Source organism: Misgurnus anguillicaudatus, unplaced genomic scaffold (genome assembly GCF_027580225.2).
Source record: "Misgurnus anguillicaudatus unplaced genomic scaffold, ASM2758022v2 HiC_scaffold_28, whole genome shotgun sequence".
In the NCBI taxonomy this organism is placed as follows: domain Eukaryota; kingdom Metazoa; phylum Chordata; class Actinopteri; order Cypriniformes; family Cobitidae; genus Misgurnus; species Misgurnus anguillicaudatus.
The window spans coordinates 5,471,672-5,495,621 of NW_027395278.1; the positions used below are offsets into that span (position 1 = coordinate 5,471,672).

At 37.4% G+C, this 23,950-nt stretch overlaps 1 protein-coding gene across 5 annotated transcripts in view; it reads right to left on the reverse strand.

Moving 5' to 3' along the window:
* Window positions 1-23,950, reverse strand: part of LOC141349054 (solute carrier family 35 member F4-like) — a 58,255-nt gene that overhangs the window by 21,751 nt on the left and 12,554 nt on the right. For 2 of the 5 annotated variants that reach the window (XM_073864757.1, XM_073864758.1), the window contains exons 2-3: window positions 7,697-7,753; window positions 7,387-7,493 (exon numbers count right to left, since the gene is read on the reverse strand). The exons of 1 other annotated variant lie outside the window; for it this stretch is intronic. In XM_073864757.1, the coding sequence (XP_073720858.1) occupies window positions 7,387-7,447 (61 nt within the window). In that variant the 5' untranslated portion in view covers window positions 7,448-7,493; window positions 7,697-7,753. Of the gene's footprint in view, window positions 1-4,283; window positions 4,899-7,386; window positions 7,494-7,696; window positions 7,754-23,950 lie in introns of those variants that run through there. 2 more of the 5 variants (XM_073864754.1, XM_073864756.1) reach the window with 2 other exon arrangements.

Below are 23,950 nucleotides of genomic sequence, written 5' to 3' on the forward strand. Positions count from 1 at the left end.
GAAACTCTTCATATATAATGAGGCCCAATCCCATTTCCCAATTGGGATAGCCCTTACTCTCACGTGAATGTGCAAAAATAAGGGGTAAGGGGGAAGACAGAGAAATGGGATTAGGCCTAAACAGCTGCCCCTTCTGGGAAAATTAGGCTTGTTTAACATCATTCCAGTTAATGACTAACTTGTTGTTTTGACGACTTATGCCACATGATGTATCAACAAGGCGTATGTAGTACATCCAAATTCATTCATACTATCCATATTCATACTATGCAGTACCTGTACTGTTTTAATGGTCGGTGAGTTGATACTTCATTTAATTCAGTATCTACTGTACTGTCACAGTATGTGATTTCGGATGCAGGGATTCTGTATGAATGTTGTTTTTTGGTGTAATATCTGTATTTTGCTGTAAAAGTTTTAGAAAAGCAATAAGGTACTCGACGCTATAACACTGAATCATAAATAAGTCAATTTGCTTCCAAAAGACAGGACATTCTCTCGTACATTCCTTAAATGTAACTATTGCAAACAAGAATAACAGAAAAAACTAAATCTAAACTGAAACTATGAATGTACTCCTTAATTTGAAAGAAGCTTAAAGGACAAGTTCGGTATTTTACACTTAAAGCCCGTTTTCAGATTGTTTATGATGAAATAGAACAGTTTTGACTAAAATTTCGACATATGATGCTGGCCCGAGAATTTTCGGGTGTTTCTTGTATCACCTCCCACCTCTATAATGGCTTTATAGGTGCACTGGAACAATCCTTCCTGAAATGCATTAAACTTTCGTTTACAAAGACGTGAAACTCACCGAGTGGTCAGGGGTGTTCACTGATATGCTCACACAAAAATCGCTGCAAAAGATGCTTTCCAACAGGTTTCATCGTAGTTTTTGCCAACTCCATTGACTTGTATTAGATGTGCTGTGAGGTCTGGTATTACTCCGCGCCGGGAACCTTGTTTCTATTCTTGCAATTGGCAAAGGCGGATTATCGCCACCAGCTGGGCTGGAGTGTCTATTATTCAAGCTCTAAACGGAAGAATGTACGGGTGTGAGGCGTTTGGAAAAATAGCTCCACAAGTTAACAACGAATGCTAAAACACCTGTTGGAAAGCATCTTTTGCAGCGATTTTTGTGTGAGCATATCAGTAAACACCCCTGACCACTTGGTGAGTTTCACGTCTTTGTAAACGAAAGTTTAATGCATTTTAGGAAGGACTGTTCCAGTGCACCTATAAAGCCATTATAGAGGTGGGAGGTGAAAAACAAACACGCGAAAATTCTCGGGGCAGACGCATATGTCGAAATTTCAGTCAAAACCGTTCTATTTCATAATAAACAATCTGAAAACAAGGCTTTAAGTGTAAAATACCAAACTTGTCCTTTAACAAAATGTAATAACATACAAAAAAACATTTAGACAAAAACAGCACATATGACAACCAACCAACCTTTATAAGAGTACATTTGGACACACTTCTCTAAATCACTGTAACTTACATAACTTACTGTTACTGTACATAAAACAAACTTATACTAGATTCTGTTGTTTACCTAAATTTCATTGTGTTATTTTGAGTATGGTGTGACACAATGATTTTTTTGTTAAAAATCAAAAGTTTCAAAAGACAAAACATTTAGGCACCTTTAAAAATAGCTTCAGATAACTTGAAATTGAAAAAAACCTAAACCAAATAAAAATGAAGACGTATCACTGACTTTTTGACACAGTAGCAGCTAAACCATTACTCAACTTACAATTTTTTAAACAAACTAACAAACAAATATATATATATATATATATATATATATATATATATATATATATATATATATATATATATATATATATATATATATATATATATATATATATATATATATATATATATATATATATATATATATATATATATATATATATATATATATACACATACAGTACTGTGCAAAAAGTCTTAGGCCACCATGCCATTTTTGTTGTTTTTTGCAATTGTGATTACATATAATTATCTATCAGTCTCCTTATAAAATACAACCAGAAAATACAGAAATTGTGTATGTAGTATTAAAACAGTATAAAAGTATAAGCTGAAGTGAAGTTTTTAGGGTTAAACTCCCCTTCCACTTGAGCAATAGCAGGTGCAGGATCTCTTAAACCTAAATAAAATTAAATCCTAATTTCTAATTCTAATCGAACGACTTCAGGACTTTAGTCTCCTTAAAAAAGCTCAATATGTGTTTTGTGCCAAGAGAGGTCACACTAAATACTGACTGATGCGAAGAAGACATTTAGTTCTAAAAAATTGTTTTGTTTTTAATTTTGTGTACATATTTCCTGTATTTGTTTTTCTTTCTTTATGTCTCGTCCTCCTCTCCGAGGACAATGAGACAAACAGACTCAGTTCCGGTAAATGTGAAAGTCGGCACACCTCTGACCCACCGGCAGACCTTCAACGTGATGCCCAGCTGATGCATGACCAACGACCACCGGCAGAACCCGCTTAACCTCCGCCTAATCTCCTTAATCGTTTCAATATAAATATATCTCCCAAGGGTTTTTCCCTCCCATGACTTTTTTTTACTTCCCCGGCTGAGCCTGGGGTTTTTTTTCTCCTAGGGGTTTTTTCAACCCGGGGAGGCAGCCCTCTTGGGCTTAACTTAGCACCCTCTTCTTTACGTTACATTAGCAATACGCACGCTTATAATGTTGATTCATAGCCGCATCAAATTTAGCTGCTTGTGCTATCGTGTATTATGTTGTGCTATCTGTCGTTTTTCTGTGCTTTCCACTGCTTCTATTAATGTAAAGCTGCTTTGAAACAATCACCAATTGTGAAAAGCGCTATATAAATAAAATTGAATTGAATTTTCTGTTTGAAAAGAGTGTACAATAAATATGGATGGAAATTAAAATTTTGCTAAAACAACAAAGCTGGTGATGGTGGCCTAAGTCTTTTGCACAGTACTGTATACCTGACAATTTTTTAGACATATTTTTGCCCGAAGAAAGGGCTCCTACAGTGCCCACCCACACTGACAGACACTTTATATCCTCTGGATAGCTTAACAATCCAATGAGGCCAACACAATCACAGAACCGCAGGTCCAAAATAGAGGCACAGAGATGTTACATCACAGGTAAATCCCTGATTTACCACACCTACATATTTCACTGTGCTGCGCAAAATACTATTGTCATTTTACAGCAAGATATTCATAAACATTACACAACAAAACTTTTAAACGAGGTCAATCTAATTTGGGAAAGGAAACACCAAATTGCTGGATAAGTTCCTCGCAGTTGTAACATATCCTGATTCATGTGGAGCAGTTACGCTGTATTGAGTATTTTTAACTCCTTCATGACACCCTGTTTGCATTTAATCCAGTAGAACAGACAGATCTGTTAAGGTACATTAGACATGAATGAATCAATAAGACCAAGAGCAGATCTGAGGCCCATAATTTAATCTCTGTAATTTGTTAGGTCATTTGTGTTAAGTAACTGGCTATTCACAACCCCATAATGCAACTGCGTGTTGTATAACGCTTCAGCCACAGCCTGCATCATAAAACATCCGCAAAGGAGTTCTACTTCTAAGCTTGGTTGAAATCTGACCAGACATCCCAGTGGACTCTTGTGTGGCAAAACCGCATCTTTAAACACAATCCCTAAAGACTGGACTGTGCATTTATCATTTAAATGAACATAGAAAAGGAAAAACTAATGCAACTTCAATCAAAAACACATTTTCTTTTAATTACAATTATTTACAGAAACATAGTATAATAGGTACTCTAAATATTGTAATTTAAATAGAAAAAATAAACAATATCTTGGTTAATGACTCCTTTTTGTAGAATTTAAACTATTTTTTGAGCTCTTTAAAAAACCACCACAGGACTATTATGTTACTGTATCATAAACAAACATCACATTATTAAATACGTTTTAATTTAATTCTGAAAATGTAATCTAAACTGCCGAGGCAACATTCCAGATTCAAACACACAAAGCTTAAAATTAAAACACTTGGCAAGCATGCACACACGTACCTGCCATAGACTTTTACATTTTATAGTAAACTAATTAGATTTGCTACAGATTAACCCAAACTCATCCCCTATTGCCAAAATTTTTAGCAATTTAAGACTAATTAAAAACAAGATTTACCTTATTGATAATCATTTTTACTACTGGGGATATCCCCAAAAGATGGCAGATTCAGATTTAGCAATCTTTCATACAGAGAGAGAGACACACATTATGTTTTACCTTCAGAAATGGGGCAGGTGAGCACCTGGGTGCTATATGAGCTGAGAGGAGCAACTCTGGCTGAGTGTTTCTTCATTCTCTTCTCCTTCCTTGGGGATCCTGGGTTGGGTAGTGTGTATGTGTGTGTGCGGAGCACAGATCAACTCCTCCGCAAAACCCACTTCGTTCCTACGCGCATCTCTGCTGTCACCCCCACAGCTCCTCTTAAGTTCGTTTTGATATCTTCTGTTATCCAGCTGTTACGCCTCTCCTTCTGACAACTGACAAACTAACTTTCCTCTCTTCCTCTGCCTCACACTCGCTCCCGGTCTGGCACATATATAGACATAAAGTCGTGCAGTTGTGGCTCTAGAGTAGATGCAGTTGCAATGTCATGCTGGTATCTTGCGTCTCCTAGGGAGACTGAGCTTCAAGTGTGTGTGGAATGCAATCAACCCCTTTATCTCTCTCTCTCTCTCTCTCTGTGTCTCTCTCTCTCTGTCCCCGCCTCTTGTCTGTTCAGAGTATCCTTTGCTGTGTTTGGAAGGTAACCAAGCAGCTCAGTCTAATTATGCTGCGTTGGCTCCTTTCTCTTCCTCATTCGTTCTCCTCTTCCTATTTTTGTCCTTTTCATAGTCACTTCCAACCTTTTCCCACCCACTTCCCTGCCATCTTCAAAGTAGCGTGATGATAATATACTGTAGGTGATCTAGTAAATCTATAAGTAAAAAAGTATCTCTTTCTAATTTTTCTTTTTATCTCTCCTTGCCCAATCAGGCTCTCTTTTCTTCCTCATCAGCACTTGTGCTCCACTTGAAAGCCCTTCACTGCCCGCTTTAGCAGAGGTCTTGTCTTGCTGTCTGAGTCTCTGTAATGTTATGGTAATAAGACCGAGCTTACAGCATTGAGGGACCCCGCAAAAACAGTCTCCTCTCTGAGCATTCCTGGATGAAATAATCTGTCGTCTCCTAACCAACCAAGGACTGCAAAGTGTTGCTCCTAAAGGCAGGGTGCATGATCTCTGAAAGCTAATGTTGACATTTGAAATCACCTACACAAACACACCCCTACTCCAATAGAATGTGAACCTTCTTTTGATAGACCCGCCCCACACATACGCAACCCAGGAAACAATGTTGGTTAGTAGACACGCCCCTAACTGCTGATTGGCTACAAGTGTGTTTTGGTAGTCAGCCCGACTCTCTTTTCTAAAGCATTTTTCAGATATCGTGCACTCCGCCTTTAATGAAAGTTAGAGAAGTCGGAGATTTTAAAAACGTTTAGAATCTGTATTTTGTATTATAATATCTCTAATTCTGTTGGGTTGACATAAAAAAGACATGAAGCCCAAAATACACTCACCCAAAGGATTATTAGGAACACTTGTTCAATATCTCAATGCAATAATCTAATCAACCAATATCATGGCAGTTGGTTCAATGCATTTAGGGGTGTGGTCCTGGTCAAGACAATCTCCTGAATGTCAGAATGGGAAAGAAAGGTGATAATGCCATTTTGAGCGTGGCATGGTTGTTGGTGCCAGACAGGCCGGTCTGAGTATTTCACAATCTGATCAGTTACTGGGATTTTCACGCACAACTATTTCTAGGGTTTACAAAGAATGGTGTGAAAAAGGAAAAACATCCAGTATGCGGGAGTCCTATGGGCAAAAATGATTCGTTGATGCTAGACGTCAGAGGAGAATGGGCCGACTGATTCAAGCTGATAGAAGAGCAACTTTGACTAAAATAACCACTTGTTACAACCGAGGTATGCAGCAAAGCATTTGTGAAGCCACAACACGCACAATCTTGAGGCAGATGGGCTACAACAGCAGAAGACCCCACCGGGTACCACTCTTGTCCACTACAAACAGTGTTGTATAAAGTACTAGAAAGCAATACTTGAGTAAAAGTACAAGTATTGTACTAGAAAAAGACTTTGGTAGAAATGAAAGTTGTCTTTTAAAATATTACTCAAGTAAAAGTCTTAAAGTATCTCATATATACTGTACTTAAGTATCAAAAGTAATTTTCTGATATTTAATGTACTTAAGTATTTGAAGTAAAAAGGTTTTTTTTAAAGCAAGCGGTTAGAACTTTGATTGCGAACTTTATTGTGGCTTTCTTATAGTAAAGCATATTCAGGGTTCCCATTATCTTCTTAATCTCAATCATCAAATAAAAATCTGTTTTTTCCAGGACTTTTCAGGCACAATTCTCTTAAGTTCAAAGAGCAAACAGCATATTTTTAGAGCTGACATCAAATAAAAAAGCAGAAATTTCACTTTTGTATGAACTTCAGGTAAAAATGAAAAATAAATAATAACTTATTTCTTTCAAAAGAAATAAGTTATTATTTATTATTTATTTATAGAAATAAGTTATTGTTATTATTTTTTGAAAAAAGTGGAGTATCCCTTTAAGTTAGCTGCTTTACTAAGAAAAAACGCCAACTCGTTGTGTGGCAATGAAAGCACTGTGACTTTGATCAACAATGCAAGCGTACATTCACAATGTATAACATTAGCACAACATTATCCTCTAACCACTGAGTTTTGAGTTAATTAACATAAAAGGAAATCTCAAGTGTGACAAAACGTATGATGCTTTTGAAGACGTGAATACAGTCCTTAACACTTTCTTTCTAACCTGCCACTGATTAACATAGCATTTTTTAAAAAAATATTTCTCAATCTAACATTAGCCTACCGGAGGGAATATTCGGCCGGCAGTTATGCTATAATGTTACCATAAAGAGTTAAGCGTGTTTCAGTTGAGAGTTCTCTGTGAATTAAATAAATCCATGGGAAAATCAGCGGTGTAACGTTGACGTTTATTAAACATGTGCGCCTGGCCATCACATTACACAGATAATTATCTAATACGGCTTATGATAACTAATGTTGAATCACATTGACATTGTGGCTTTACTTAATAACTATTATTTTAACGTACCTTGATGTGATTCTTCAGGTTGGACGGGGAGTTTTTAAATGACAAAATGTAAGTGATTTTCGGTAGCATAAGAGGCACTTTATTCGGTAATCGGGAATCTTTAATTCCAATGTACAAAAACATTTATTATAAATACGGCCACGGGTGTATAACGTTAGCTTTCTCACCCTGTTCATCGTCGGGGTGGTCGATTACGATAACGGGAGGTCCTCCAGTAGGTGCTTTCATTGCAGTTACAGTTGGTTGTGCTTCCTCTTCCTTTGGCAACACTACGCTAAAATAGAGTGTGCGTGAAATAGAGTGTGCGCAGCGTGCGTAATGCAATCTAGAAGCACTGATTCGCCAAAACCTCCCTTATTGAGGTTGAACACATACGTGAAATTTCTACTTAAGTACAGTAACGAAGTATTTTTACTTCGTTACATTACAACACTGACTACAAATAGGAAAAAGAGGCTATAATTTGCATGAGCTCACCAAAATTGGACACTTGAAGACTGGAAAAATGTTGCCTGGTCTGATGAGTCTTGATTTCTGTTGAGACATTCAGATGGTAGAGTCAGAATTTGGCGTAAACAGAATGAGAACATGAATCCATGATGCCTTGTTACCACTGTGCATGTGGTGGTGTAATGGTGTGGGGGATGTTTTATTGGCACACTTTAGGCCCCTTAATGCCAATCGGGCATAGTTTAAATGCCACGGCCTACCTGATCATTGTTTCTGACCATGTCCATCCCTTTATGACCACCATGTACCCATCCTCTGATGGCTACTTCCAGCAGGATAATGCACCATGTCACAAAGCTCGAATCGTTTCAAATTGGTTTCTTGAACATAACAATGAGTTCATTGTACTAAAATGGCCCCCACAGTCACCAGATCTCAACCCGATAGAGCATCTTTGGGATGTGGTGGAACGGGAGCTTCATGCCCTGGAAGTGCATCCCACAAATCTCCATCAACTGCAAGATGCTATTCTATCAACATTTTTAATGAATGCTTTCAGCACCTTGTTGAATCAATGCCACATACAATTAAGGCAGTTCTGAAGGCGAAAGGGGGTCAAACACAGTATTAGTATGGTGTTCCTAATAATCCTTTAGGTAGGTGTATATTTTTAATATTATTATTTATATAATTTTCATTCATGAAGCGCAAAAAAAAGGATATAGAAAATAGCCATGCAAATTGCACTCTGAAGAGGCTGTGAAGCAACAAAAAGGCCTTATAAAATAATATAACTAAAACACCTTCCCTCCGGAAATTTTTTAATTTAACTTGTTTTAAGAGGGTTGTTTTGTTCAAATTACGTTTGGACTCAACAGTTTTACTTCTTTTATGATCTTTAAGGCTTTCATAAAATTAGCAGTAGCAAGACTTACATGGGCCTTAAATGGTCCCCATATGTAAATATTCCTTTCATAATAATACAGCACAATTATATAATTTATAACAAATTATTTCACAGACGCCCTAGCTAAGCATTGAGGACCACCAGGTATTGACAAACATCATGTGTCTAAAAATAAAGATTCTGATCTTTCATGTTTTTATTGAACACACTCATTCAACATTCAAAATGGCAGTGGAAAAAGTAAGTGAACCCTTAAAACTAATAACTGGTTGACCATCCTTGGCAGCAATAACTTCAACCAGGCACTTCCCGTAGCTGTGGATCAGACCTGCACATCATTAAGGAGGCATTTTAGCCCATTCTTCCTGGCAGAACTACTTTAGCTCTGTCATATTCTCTGGACGTCTCATGTGTATGGCCCTCTTCAAGTCAATCCATAGCATCTCTGTTGGGTTGAGGTCTGGGCTCTGACTTGGCCACTCCAAAAACAATAATATAATAATTATTATTTGTTCCATTTATATATTTTCTGCAGCACCCAGAGCGCTTTACAAATGAGAAGGAGGATTCTTCTCAACCACTACCAATGTGCATCATTCACCTGGATAATACAACTGCAGCCATATTGCACCAGAACGCCCACCACACACCAGCTTATTAGTGAAGAGGAGACAGAGTGATATAGCCAATTAGTTTATGAGGGGATGATGAGTAGGCCAGTGGGCATGTTTGGCCAGGATGCCGGGGCACACCCCTACTCAAAAGACATCCTGGGATTTTTAATGACCACAGAGAGTCAGGAGCTTGGTTTAATGTCTCATCCGAAGGATGGAAAGGCTGATTTTGTTTTTCTGTTTTTTGTGGACTTTCTCACGTTATCCTAAAGAATTTTCTGATATACTTGGGAATTTATCTTCCCTTTAGTGATTGTAAGCTGGCCAGGCCCTGATGCAGCAAAGCAGGCCCAAATCATGTTTCCTCCACCGTACTTTACAGTTGAGATGATGTTTTTATGATGATATGCCGTGCCCTTTTTTATGCAAATAGTTTTTCCAACATAGTTCAATACCGCTGTGGAGTGTCAATGTGCTCTTTTGCAAACCTCGGGTGTGCAGTAATGTTCTTTTTAGTAAGCAGTGGCTTCCTTCGTGGTGTCCTGCAGTGGATACCCTTCTTGTTCAGTGTTTTACGTATTGTAGACTCATGAACAGAGATGTAGCAAGTTCCAGTGATGCCTTTAAATCTTTGGCTGTCATTCAGGGTTGTTTTTTTACCATGACGAGTCTTCATTGTGCTCTTGGTGTCATTTTGACTGGGTGCCCACTTTTTGGTAGAGTAGCAACAGTCCCAAAGCATCTCTATTTGTAGATTGTTTGCCTGTAAACTGGTGAATTTCTAAAGTCTTTGAAATAACTTTGTAACCCTTTCCAGCTTTATGTAAAGCAACAATTCTTGATCGTAGCGCCTCTGTAATCTCTTTTTGGAGAGGCATGGCTCACAAAAGCGTGTTCTTCTTGCACAGAGCAAACTCCAAAAGTTTGAGGGGGTTTTATCAGTCAAAGTAGCTCCAAACATATATTTTTTAACGGGATTCCAGGTGTGCTAAAATCGGACTCCAATTCGCTGGCAATTTTTTTGAGGTCATTAACTCAAGTATTCACATACTTTTTCCACAAGCACTATGAGTTTTTTTTTTTTGGGGGGGGGGGGGGATTTTCTGAATAAAGGCATGACAGATCCGATTTTTTTGTCAATACCCTTGACTTTGATGAAAATCAGATTTTATGAAAAATTTATTCAGAAAACTATGAAATTCCAAAAGGTTTACATATTTTTTCTTGCCACTGTCTCTCAGAAGAATAAAACACAATTACAATAAAAATACATTTATAAACATTTATTTCACCAGAAAAATTGATAAATTTACTATATCCTCTTTTTTTTGCAAAAGAAATCGCATAAATGGTTCTTAAAAAAGTATACCAACTGTTTTGAAGAGTCAAAATCATTACAAATTACTTTGTTGACAGTCTATTGTTTAAGGATAATGCAAATAGTTTTTCAAAGGTTTACAAAAAAAATAATTATATTCACAAAATTTACAGATAGTATTTGCTTATCAAATAAACCGAATTAGCCTACAAATTATTCGTACACAAAATCTATCCTCCTTTCTTTCCTCAAGAAGAATTAGATCACTCTGTTGTACAACAATAAGTCCTTTTCTATCGCCATAGAGGCTAATGCTGAAAGTCGAGACGAGTAGTATTTCATAAGTTTTAATTTGTTGTAGGACTTAGAATGTACGTTTGACCGAAGCAGATGAAACAGGAATAATCACCGCCAAACATGTTAATGTGTACAGCTGCCAGATTTTTATGATGAAGGAAATCAAGGATTCCAACATGATTTTTGCCTTCGAAATCAGTCACGGCATACATTACAGTCGGATCTGTTTGACTCTGCATTAAACTGAAGGATGCTGTATTTGGGAATTTTTCCCGGTATGTTTGAAACTGCTGAGGGTCAATCCAATCAAGTGACGCAAAAACGCTGACGTCATTGTACACCTGCTAGAAGGCTCTGGTGACACCAACTCGAAATCTGATTGGTTAATGCAATGATTTTATTGCCATTTATCTTAAGCTGAAGGCGCCTGCTATGTTCGTTCTGAAGGCCTAGGCAGATTTCTTTGACCCTGGCAACACTTGATGTCAGCCGCTGGCTGAAATCTGATTGGAGAAATGCTAAAATCATAAATATAAACTACTGAAAGCAGTGCAACCAAGAGATAATAGACTATTATGGAATTCATTTAATACACATTCATGGAAAAATATATTAAAATGTAAATCCGTGATTCAGATAGTGTTTAGGCCAGCAGACCAGGCTTTGCTGGCCCTGACGCCCCACCACTGAAAAATAACCCAGCATTTTTTAGAGACACCAATTGAAGTTTGAAGAATGGAATCACGAAAAACATCCAATTTAAGGAACAAAACAAAATGTAAGCTGTTTGTATACAGGAACTGTATACAGTAGCCTAATTTTAGTGTAACGTTTTTGTAACGTCAAATCTTCTTTTGTTTTATACCAAAGGAAGAATATGATTTGAAAATGACATGAGGATAAGGAAATGTTAACAGTTATTACCTTGTGTAAATTCTGCAGTGTTTAGATCTATTGGACTAAATGGAGTCTGCAGTCACAAGTCATAGACCTCAGAGAATACTAGGCAGAGGTCTGCCAAAGCAAGGTCCATTACACACTGCCCCTCTTTGTGGTTTTCATGGCCTTGCATTTAATACGCCTCAATGGTGCTTGTTCCAGTTGCCGCATCCACACACTTGATTATCCATACCCACACGCTTTGTTCAACATCTGCTTCCTCTAGTATAGCATCTTACTACCAAGCCTTACACATGCTTACAAAGCTGTCTCCCTTTAATTCATTCATGTTGTTTTTATTTATCAACGAACACACACACAATAACACACGGCTTCCGGTATTGAAGTCCACTGCATACTTCTAATCCCAGTGGAAGATTGTTTGTATATCCGGATCTCATTATACTGGCAAATTGACCTCTGAGTTTGAAGAAGAGTCAGATTGCTTGGATGGGATCAGAGTATCATCCAAAGGCAGTTCTGACTGTGCTGTGCCATGAAATATACCTCACTAGAGTTTCAGCGAGCTCTTCTTAATCTCTGCTCAAACACACAGAGACAAATACACCCACACAAACTAAGTGCAACAGTTTACTCAAGGGAGTTTCTGTTTCTCAATGCTTTATCTGCGATACTGCTGCAATATGCCACTTAGAAATGGGATGTTTAATATGCATTCAAAGCAGGTATTTTTTGTTCAGTTTGAATACAGGGGAGCATGTGGTTCTATTACTCTGAAATAAAGAATATTGTGGACCAGTTGGATGTGGGTCAAAATGTATACATTTTATTGCATTAGGTTAATGCAGGGTTTCCTAAACTAGGGTTCGCAAACCAAAAGGGAATTGCGGGGGGTTTGTGAGTTGAGGAAAAAATAAATTAATCACAATAAAAATCATAAAATGTAAATATATTTTTAATAACAAAAAATCTAAATAACACTTACTTACAAGATATTTGTTTTATTTATATGTTTAATTGGTCAATGACGTGACTTTAATTATTTTGCGTTCTTATGGATCAATTCAATGTAAAAGGGTTGCAATTTTTAAATAAATTTGCAGATTACTCGCATACATTGTGTTTTTTGAGGACCAAGTCTAAAATTTCTGGTTTTATTTCATTTTGAAAGAATATCTGGGGGATAATTGCAAAAATGTCAATGTGGTGTATCTGGTCTGTGTCCATTGGTGTAACAAATAAAAAAATATAAATATATTCATAAAAAATGTGGAATAAAATATATTCATCTAGTTTAGTGTATTATGAAATTTTTACATAAATTTTTTGTCAAAGATTATTTAGAAAACAGAGATGTTTTCAGCATATGTCAGCACAAATATTACAAAAAACATAATAAAATTTGCATTTAGACATAACTAATAAAATTATATTTTAAAATGATTTACTTTTTTTTGATGATTACGCTTACATGCCATCAAGGTTGATAAAATATTTAATATTTCTCATTCTTTGGCGCAATTGGTGGTTACACCATTTGACATTTTCAGGTCCATTCAGTCTTAACTTTTATAAAAATGGTGCAAATGTAATATTTTATTGCATAAAATTAACATAAATACATGTGCATTGAAATAAACCTGATGGGTGCTTTTTTACGTTTTTTTTTTTTTAAAGATTTTTGAATTTCTCATCTTGCCAAACTGTTTTTGTCATTAACCATAATTTGAATGGCATAATAAAAGAACATTTCCAGATGAAGGTCCAAAAACAGGTAGGCCTTATAATACAAATAACTATATAAAACACCACTGAAAACACTTTAAAAGGGATTTAAAACATGAATTTGTGCTATTAATTTACTGAAATATTAACTTAAAACTTAAAGGGCAAGTTTGTTATTTTACACTTAAAGCCCTGTTTTCAGATTGTTTATGATGAAATTGTTGTGTGAGCATATCAGTGAACACCCCTGACCACTCGTTGAGTTTCACGTCTTTGTAAACGAAAGTTTAATGCATTTTAGGAAGGATTGTTCCAGTGCACCTATGCAGCCATTGTAGAGGTGGGAGGTGAAACAACAAACGCCAGAAAATTCTCAGGGCAGCCGCATATGTCAAAATTTCAGTCAAAACCGTTCTATTTCACCATAAACAATCTGAAAACAGGGCTTTAAGTGTAAAATACCCAACTTGTCTTAATTTACCCCTGGTTTAAAGGCGGAGTCCATGATGTTTGAAAGCCACTGTTGATATTTGAAATCACCTAAACAAACACGCCCCTACCCCAATAGAATCGGGACCTTCTGTTGATAGACCCGCCCCACACATACGCAACCCAGCATTTGATTTGATTTGATTGGCTATAAGTGTGTTTTGGTAGTCGGCCCGTCTCCTTCTCCAAACCGTTTTTCAAACATCGTGGACTCCGCCTTTAATGCATCTGTGATATAATGTGATTCTAATATATTTGCGAACAAATGTTGCTAAGAGAATTAACTTAACTATTTGCAATTATTTTATCCAGCTTCTCCAAAATAAATCCTGAATATAGTTTCACTTAAACCTTATTCCCACAGCACACTGATCCCGGAAAAGTCCCTGTCATGATCCTGTCAGCCCTGTATGTCTTTTTATGTGTTTAATGTGACAGGGTCATGGCACCCCTCACTGTTGTCTTGTTTTGTGTGGGGAGTCATGTGGCCTGTGTTTTGTGTGCCTCGTGCTCTCCTGTCTTAAGTCTTGACCCGCCCCCTCGTTTCCTTGTTAATTATTCATTATTAGTTTACGCCCTTCACCTGTGTGTCCTCGTTCCCTAGTTTAGTTCTTCCCTATTTAAAGCTATTAGGTGTGTTCGAGATCATCCGGCGCTGCGCAGACCGATCGGCGAGGTTTGCCGCTTGCAGTCGAGGGAGGAACTGAAGACGGAGCCATCAAGCCGGACACCTGCTGCTTGCCATAGTGACGTGTGTGCCGTGTTTCCTTGTTTTTAATCGCAAATGAAGTGAATTAGATGCTGAATTTGATAAAAACAAACCTTTTAATAAAAAGTTGCAACCAGAAACATTTTATATCAAATATTTTAATTGCTGCTTATACTGTATACCCGAAAATAACGGGAAACAAGCCTATATTATTAAAATACCAATAGAGTTTGTTATTTTCATTTTTATTTTATTACACGACACAATATAACATATTTAAGCATATTAAAGTGTTTTTTCCTGTTTTAAAACATGAATTTATAATGTTTATTAGTGGAACTAAAGGTTGGATTAAACTTGAGACGCACGTGATCGTTGTCATCAATGAGGCGACCAATCACGTAAAGCTGTTACGTCATCACAACTCCGGGCAGACGCTCTGAAGAAGCTGCACCGGCTGAGCTAACCGGCTACTCTCGAAACGGTCTCGCGGTACTTTAAAACCATATGACACAGTCACGTGCCTGCAGCGCCAGCTGAAGTCGGACAAAAATACTAACCGGAATGCACTGCTTCAAGTCAGCCGCCGATCGGTCTGCGCAGCGCCGCATGAAGTCGAACACACCTATTGTGTGTGATGTCCTGTGTTGGATCATTGTGTGTGTCACTTCTGACACCGTCATGGGTTCTGTTTTGCCATGTCTTGTTATATGTTATCATTAATATTCTTGCCTTGTTTACCCCCTCGAGGGTGATTCTGTTATATAATAAAAGTCTTTTTGGTTGAGAGCTGTCTGCACTTGGGTTCTGTCCTCCCCATCCCTGACAGTCCCATAAAATTCCCGTAAACATGTTCCGTGATTGTTTCTGGGATCGCTAAAAGGGACCTACAGTAGAAACATTGCTGTAACATTTACAGAACACGTCCTGTTTGAACAAAGGGGGTAAGGGGTGTGCCGTAGTGAGGATGTGTGTGTCATCGTAACAAGAAGTTATTGTTCAGCTCTTTGACACTGGGGGTTTAAATGAAGATTAAAATTAACGCCGAGAAATTTCTGCAAACTGTAATACAGCAAAGGTCAGGGAGCTTTTCACTGTACTTGCTGAAGCTGAGATCATTCATCAGCATAACAGAACAGCGCGCCACACGCTTCTTTATGATATCAAACGAAAATGCATGCACATGGTTCTCGAGAGAGAAATCACAGATAATAAGCAAAAAAAAACGCGCAGGACATTTAATACGTCACATCTTTACGAGATTGTTACAGGATGTGTGTGATGCCCCTATATTCCGGAAAATCACTGGCAGTGTAAATAAACCAAAATCAAACAATCCCTGGACAAGCCCCAGACGCATTTTCTGTAATCTGTGTGTGAAAAAGCCTTTAGTGTTACTGCTCAATTGTTAGAGCATTTCATTAGGAATGCAAAGGTTTGATCCTCACGGGAAACACACACACTGTACCAATATAAAAAATTTATGGATTAAATGCATTGTAAGTCGCTTTGAATAAAAGCATCTGCCAAATGCTATATGTAATAAATGTAAAGTGAGTTTACTGAGGTTTAAACAGGTGTCTAAGGAGAGTAACTACAGGTGTAGTTCATCACATTACCTACTGACTATTGATCTATAATGTTATAATATGCCTTATATTTTTATTACAACAGAAAAACTTTCTTGCTTGAAAAAAAAAGGATTGTTTATTTGTAAAATAAATGGCACCATTTCTGTAAAAATATAAAAAATATTTGTTAGGATTAATAATTTAGGATTATGGTTAAAGGTGCAGTGTGTAAATTTTAGCAGCATCCAGTGGTGAGGTTGTGAATTGCAACGAATGGCTCAGTCCACTGCTCACCCCTCGCTTTTGAAACGCATAGAGAAGTTACGGTAGCCGCCACCAGAAAAACATGTGATGGTTGGAGACAACTTAGAGGCTGTTTACACTTGGCATTAACATGTGTTTTCGTCGATCGGATCACAAGTGGACGACGTTAATGCCAGGTGTAAACGGTGTTCAAAACGTTTTGAGCTCGTCCACTTTCAACCACTTTCAACCACATCCAGAGGTGGTCGAAACCACTTTTGATCGAATCGCTTTGGAGTTGGGGAACGCGCATGTGGTTGAATGCGTTCGAACAGCCACACGCGACCGCCTTCTCTCCGCCCATTTATCTAATCTGAGGTATTAAACATAAGTTTTACGTCTTTTTTGACATCTGGCGTGAACATTCGGTGAACAGCGCTATTTTTAGCCTTTCATTGATAAAACTAAGCGGCTGATCTCCGTAGTTTCGTTTTGAAAGCGTGTGAAAGTTGCGCAATCCTATTTCATCAATTGCGCTGAAAATTCAAAGAAAGCTCTAATATAAACATGTACAAAACACTGTGCAGCATGTTTACTTGCTAAACAAGCAGTGCACTCCGACTTAATATTAGTTTGCGTCCATATAAACTCATAATTACTCCCGCTCGGGTTTGAATGACAGTAGAGAGACTCGCCCACCGTCTCACAGACCACCCCCTCATAGTATCCAGCACAGAAGCGGTCGAAAGTGGACAAAAGAGACGGATTTAAATACCAGGTGTAAACGTAAAAAAAGTTTTTCCATTAAGGGCTTCTGTAGAAACATGGCGGCACAAAAGGGCAACTTCAACGTAAGGGGACCCTCTCTGTATGTAGATAAAAACGTCTCATTCTAAGGTAATAAAAACATAACGTTTCATTATGAAAGGTCTTTATACACCCCTGATAATAGTGATAGACCGATATATCGGCCGGCCGATATATCGGGCCGATATTTGCGAGTTTTATGCGTATCGGCATCGGCCGATACATGGCTGTCGTGTTTCCGGCATAATTTACAGACAAGAGTGCTGGAACCCGCAAGCGATTGCAGGTCATGTGACTAAAAACAACCAACCTTTTCACGACAACATTGAAAGCTCTGCTTAACAGCTGATCATAGCTGAACAAAGTGGGGTTTTTTTCATCTCTATGGGGCGGTTTCCTGGACAGGGATTAGACTAGTCCTAGACTACAATAAATGTAAGAACTGTGCAAACTAATAACATCTCTTTTTAACAACATGCCATTTTTTACATAATTTTTATGATGTAAATTGAGTGAGCAAAACCAGTATCGGCTCCAAATATCGGCTCAAGAAAATCGGCAGCCTGTATCGGTCATCGGCTAAGGCTGATGAAACAAAAATCGGTATCGGCATCGGCACTGAAAAATCCATATCGGTCGATCCCTACCTGATAATATAGTTTTGTATATAATTTTCCATTTCTGCCAAGAGATCCTTCTAAAAAATTACACTGCACCTTTAAAGGAGATCATGAACTGTTTTAGCATGTGTATTTACACATATATTCATTCTGCATGTGCTATTCTTTTGTCACTCGAGTCTGTCTTCTATCACATTAATACCTTTACTGTGTTTATAGCACAATTACTTGGCCCTTTACGTTAAGTGACTCAATAAAAAATGTAAAACCAAGCAAAACACGGACAAAGATCTTGGAAGACAGATTATCATAGTTTTGCAGTTACAGTATAAGCTTATACCCGTACTTGAAGATGGATTTTGTGCCACGACTATATAGTTTACAATGCCAAGAGGGAAACCCATAACCCTTCTAATGACTTTATTGTTTCTCTGGCTCATGTATTAATAATAATGCAGATACCAAACCTTCATTCAATGCCAGTAAGTTAGAAAAACATTTACTTTCCATATCCACTGCACTGACCCTTCTACAGTATATAGAAAATATGAAGCACAAACACATATTCAGAACATTTTTTGTCTTTTTCAAACAGACACCTGTCATATGAAATGGCTGTTGTTTCGTTTCAATGCCCTGTCCTCCCTCTCTTCTTGCATCCTGCCATAGCAACGCTTGCCCACCTTCGACAATGCCACTGCGGGCCAATCACCACCTTTGTCATTTAGATCAGTGCCATGATCCTCCACCATTGTACACAGACCTGTAGCATCCTTTATGCATGTCTATTAACAGAGATGAGAGCAAGATGAGAATAGTTCACCCAGACGGTACGAGTGTTACGTGCACTTAATAAACAATTTTGTCAAAACCCTAACAAGAGTGGAGAAGCTGTGCGATTTGCAGGAGGATGAACTTTCTTGTCTTTTATGGTACAAGCATATTAGCATTGTAGGCTATATAGTTGCAGGTAAGTTCTAGGTCAAACTTATTTTTAAAATAACATGGGAACATGAAAATTGTAATTAAAATGTTCAGAAAGACCATATTATCCGGTTTAAAGTGAACTGGATGAGTAATACACCATTGAAAAATGCAAGATCAAGGTTTGATTGACAAGCAAAGACCGATAAGCATCGGGTGATGCTGTAACTACATCATTATATGGGCAAAAAGCATATTTGTGACCCAGATAATGTAATAAACATTCTTTGAAAGTATCCCATTGATATCTTCAATATTGACCATGTCAAAGATTGAAATCATAGTGATATCAATGAGTGAAATGAAACTGATGCTCCCAAGCTCATAATTAGATTTTGAGACTTAAGTGTGGATTTCAGACAGGATCACATATCTAATCGTTCAAAAGAAGCACACAAACTGATCTTAAAGGATGTGGCCAAATTTTGGATAGGGCTCCTAAAGGTGACTATTTTTGTCCATCTGCTGTCTTTGGCGCTACAGCTTAAGGCAGTCGCTTTTGAAGAACCCAGAGTAAGGATGTGTGGATGTTGATTTAGTGTCACGATCCAGTCAGCAATGTCAGCATGTCAGGACATTTACATGCAGCACTACAGTGATTCATCACATGCCATTTATAGCTTTGGTGATAGCTCACTTTGAACTAAGTGCCCATGAGCAGATGGTAGTAAGCAGCATGTTGTATACTTCTGAGGGTCAGTGCCAACCGAGCAACTGCTAGTGGGGTGAATGGAAATGCTTCAGGTGACGCTCCCTAGGTATTACAGACCTATCAAGTAAAATGATAAGCAAGACCTATTGTGGCCAGGATGCATGTTTTCTTTAAGCTCAAACCCTACACTGTGAGAAAAAAATGGTTCCAAGCTGCCCTTTAAAAAAGATCTGTACTTTTGAGGTACTAATATACAATCTTTAGTAACAATATGCACCTCTGAGGTACTTACATGAACTCTTTAGGTGGAAAGGTGTACTTTTTGAAAGGGTCCTGCCACAGTGAAAGCCACCCTCTAAAAAGGCTGGCTTATGTACAACCCTGCATTGGGTCAAAAAGTGACGAGTCCACAGTCCAGTAGTTGGGTTAAATTACAACCCAAGTGGGTGGGCTCGTACCTTTTTGACCCAGCATTTTAGATTGTATTGGCCAGTTTTTGAAGGTAGTCGGTTCAGAAGGTACTACACTCTAAGAAAGGATGTGTTAATTTTAACACATTGTTTTGTGTTAAACTATTTAACACATTATGTGTTATTTTAACACATTGTGTGTCATTTCGTGTAGAATGTGAGCTTAAATAAATGAAATGGACAACACAAGATGTGTTAAAACAACACAAAGTGTGTTATTCCAAAAATAACACAGAGATGTGTTAAGTTAAGGACAACACACTAGATGTGTTGTCCTTAACTAGACACAAGATGTGTTAATTTAACGCATTCATTTTAAGAGTGTAGTTACAGTATTCTTTAATGTCATTGCTACTTTGTATCACTCATGTGACAAACAACATATTCAGAGTTCAGATCTTTCTAGCCTGAATTAAGAGAAAGAAATGAAGTGAAATATCTTCAATGACCAGATGGGGGCAGCACAGTAGTGCAGATTGTAGTCCTGGCTCATTGCCAGATGTATAAAAATAATAGGCCTACACATTTAGGCAATTTGTGCTGGTCTAGCAAAATATAAACAATGCATCCTGACTTTACAAACAATTGTAAAGTCTAAGTCTAATACAAACTATTCAGAAATGCTGACTGGAGATTAACAAAGCCTATAACTGTAGTTTTAAGGGTCTATGAGCTAAGCTTACAACAGGGTTGAAGGATAAAGTGACAAGATTTAATGGCAAGTCCACTAGCTTTGGCTATATATATAGGTCCCTCTTTTGCCACCAAAACAGCCCTGACCCGTCGGGGCATGGACTCCACTAGATCTTTCTATCAGAACCAGCATTCACTCTTTCAGCAATTTCAGCTACAGTCGCTCGTCTGTTGGATCGGACCACACGGGCCAGCCTTCGCTTCCCACGTGCATCAATGAGCCTTGGCCGCCCATGACCCTGTCGTCAGTTCAACGCTTTTTCTTCCTTAGCTACTTTTGATAGATATTGACCACTGCAGACCGGGAACACCCCACAAGAGCTGCAGTTTTGTAGATGCTCTGACCCAGGTGTTTAGTCATCACAATTTGGCCCTTGGCAAAGTCGCTCAGAATTGCCCATTTTCCTGCTTCTAACACATCAACTTTGAGAAAAAGTGTATTTGATGTGTTAAAGGTACACTCTAAAAAATGATGTGTTGGATTTACTTAAAATATATATGCACCATTTTTGCATCACACTTTTTAAGTATTCCCAACTTTGATAGTTTTACTTAAAATTTACAAGAAAACCTGTGTTTTATTTACTTAAATTTTTAAGTAAAGAATGATGATGAACTCAAATATTTAAGTTCATATAACACATATTTTCTTGTTTATTTTAAGTAAAATTATTCCAAGTTGGGATTACTTAAAATATATATGCACCATTTTTGCATCACACTTTTTAAGTAAATCCAACACATATTTTAGAGTGAAGTTGGAGCAATTTAGTATACACAGAAAGGTATACATAATTTAGTGTACACAGAAAGGTCTCCTGAACAAAGTCTTTGTCTGACTTAGCTCTTGCTTGAATCAGAGACCTTTTTGCTGTGAGGAAACTATGATGCGCGCTAACCCACTGTGTTGCCCTCTACACTGAGCACACACTTCTCAATCATGGTAACAATGAACAAACATAATTTTTTCAAAATAACTGTAAATACAACATATAACTAACATTAACAACATATCAACATAAATAAACCCAGCAAACATTAAAACAGTCATCTTTTTTAGTAAATATTAACCAAAGAAGTGAACTTGTCGCAATGCATGCTGGGAACTATTCAGACCATTGTTTTTTTTTAAATTGCTTGTTCAGATTACCCAATTTGGCAAGTTGGGTAAACAAATTGGACAAAAACTTAAAACTCCAGTCAACAAATGATATTTGTTAGCAGGATGATTATGCTTATTTCATTCAGTGAACACAAATTAATGAACTGATGCCCTTCAACAAGAAAAACTTTGTTTTTTGTTAAAAGAACATTTTGAAGTTGGATTTTTTACAGGGCTTGTGCTTCACAAAATGGCTACGACAGATGTCATAATTTTTGGCTGGAAAGGCATCATGGGAAATCACGTGGCTCTATAGTTACTTAAAATGTTATGCTAGATTTACTTAATTTTGTTGCAATTGTTATAGTAGTTAGCATTACTTATGTTTTTTCATTTTATTTTTGGATACATTTAAGTTCACCTGGTAACTTAAATTTTTGTGTTACACATACTAAATATGGTAAGTAGAGGTTGAAAAGTTATAAATACTAAGTTTTTTGTGTTTAATCCAATTACTTTCATAAGTTATGGTTGTTCAGCCAACGAATCGTTTTTTAGAGTGTATGAAATTTTATATTTGCAATTCCAATGTGAATCATTTTCATGTGTAAAGGTAAATCTGATGTTTTTTTCAGCAATGTGATCTCAGTATGAACAGAATATTGATATATGATTGTGATATATTTACTATCCTCCTTTTTTCTCGAACGCGGAAGTAAGTAATGTGACGTATTTCCTTTCTGATCCAAGACTTCCGGTTCAATAGCCAGCCGGTAGAAAACAGTGTAGTGGGAGCACGCATAAAACATGATTTAAACAGTTTTTATTTACTACACCTGCCATGTATGAACCAGTGTGAGGATGAAATTAAGAAGTGGCTTGATATATGAAGATATATTCAATCATTTCGTGTTGTTGACTGAAGGTGACGGGTCTTCAATGCGCAAATTTTAAAGCACAGAGACATACCAGTATCTTTACAATGGGAAAGTCAGTTGAGTTTCCCTACTGAACAATCCAGCTAAAACCAGCATAAGCTGGTAGCTGGTTTTAGCTGGTTTAAGGTGGTTTACGCTGGTCCTCCCAGCCTGACAAAACTGGTCATGCTGGTGGGCCAGCTGGTATTCCAGCATGACCAGCTAAGTCCAGCTAGACCAGCTTAAAATGTGACCAAAACACAGCTAGACCAGCTTGCTACACCAGCAAAACCAGCTTCTTACACCAGCAAAACCAGCTAAAACCAAGCTGGGGACCAGCTAAAACCAGCTTATGCTGGTCTTAGCTGGATTTTTCATTAGGGTTGTACATGGATTTTACCAAGACTTTGTGTTTTTAACTTTTCAGGGGCTGGTTTAAAATGTCACATCTGTCCCTCTGTTTGTTTTTTAACTGCAATTTTTAATGGACCTGCTTAAGGCGACACGTCGAGCTTCACGCGGTGCGACGCCATCAGCAGAATCTCTCTCATTCAACACATTGTAAGTTATTTGAACATACCATAATAAACATTATTAAACTACTCCATGTATTGAGTATTGTTTTCGTTTTATGAAAATATTATTACATCGCTTCTTATGCACTAGGTGGAGGAGACATGAGCTTATGAAATTATTTACTTACTTTAAGTATTTGCTTTTTCATTTAAAACATAAACTGCCAACAAAATTACGCGCAAACACATTACTATTTTAAGCATTAACTAAGCAGATTATGTTGTATATATTCTGTACTTTCATCACATTTTTTGTAATAACATATAGTAGCAGAATAAATAAATCAGCTAAATCAGCATATTTTTTTCAGCATAATATTAGTTGTTTTTAAACAATTATTGTATTTATTGTTTACTAGCAGTTTCTAAGGTTTTACTGTATGGATTTGTGAATACAGATCACGAGTGCATGTGCGCCACCATACACATTCAGTTCTTGTGCATGGGGCTAAAACAAATGTTTTGTAGAGATTTACTGCGTTTGTACCAGCTATTATGGCAACCCCTAACTGCACAAATTATGTTGGTTTTCCTGGATTTTATAATAAACATTAAACAGCCAGTCAAAACGGCACACTTGTGTCCTTCACAATAAACTACCATTAGCTTTAGTGGCTCACCGGAAGTTATAAACAGGAAAGCTCAAATATGACGCGCCCAAATTTACATAAAGAAACAGGTGGTTACT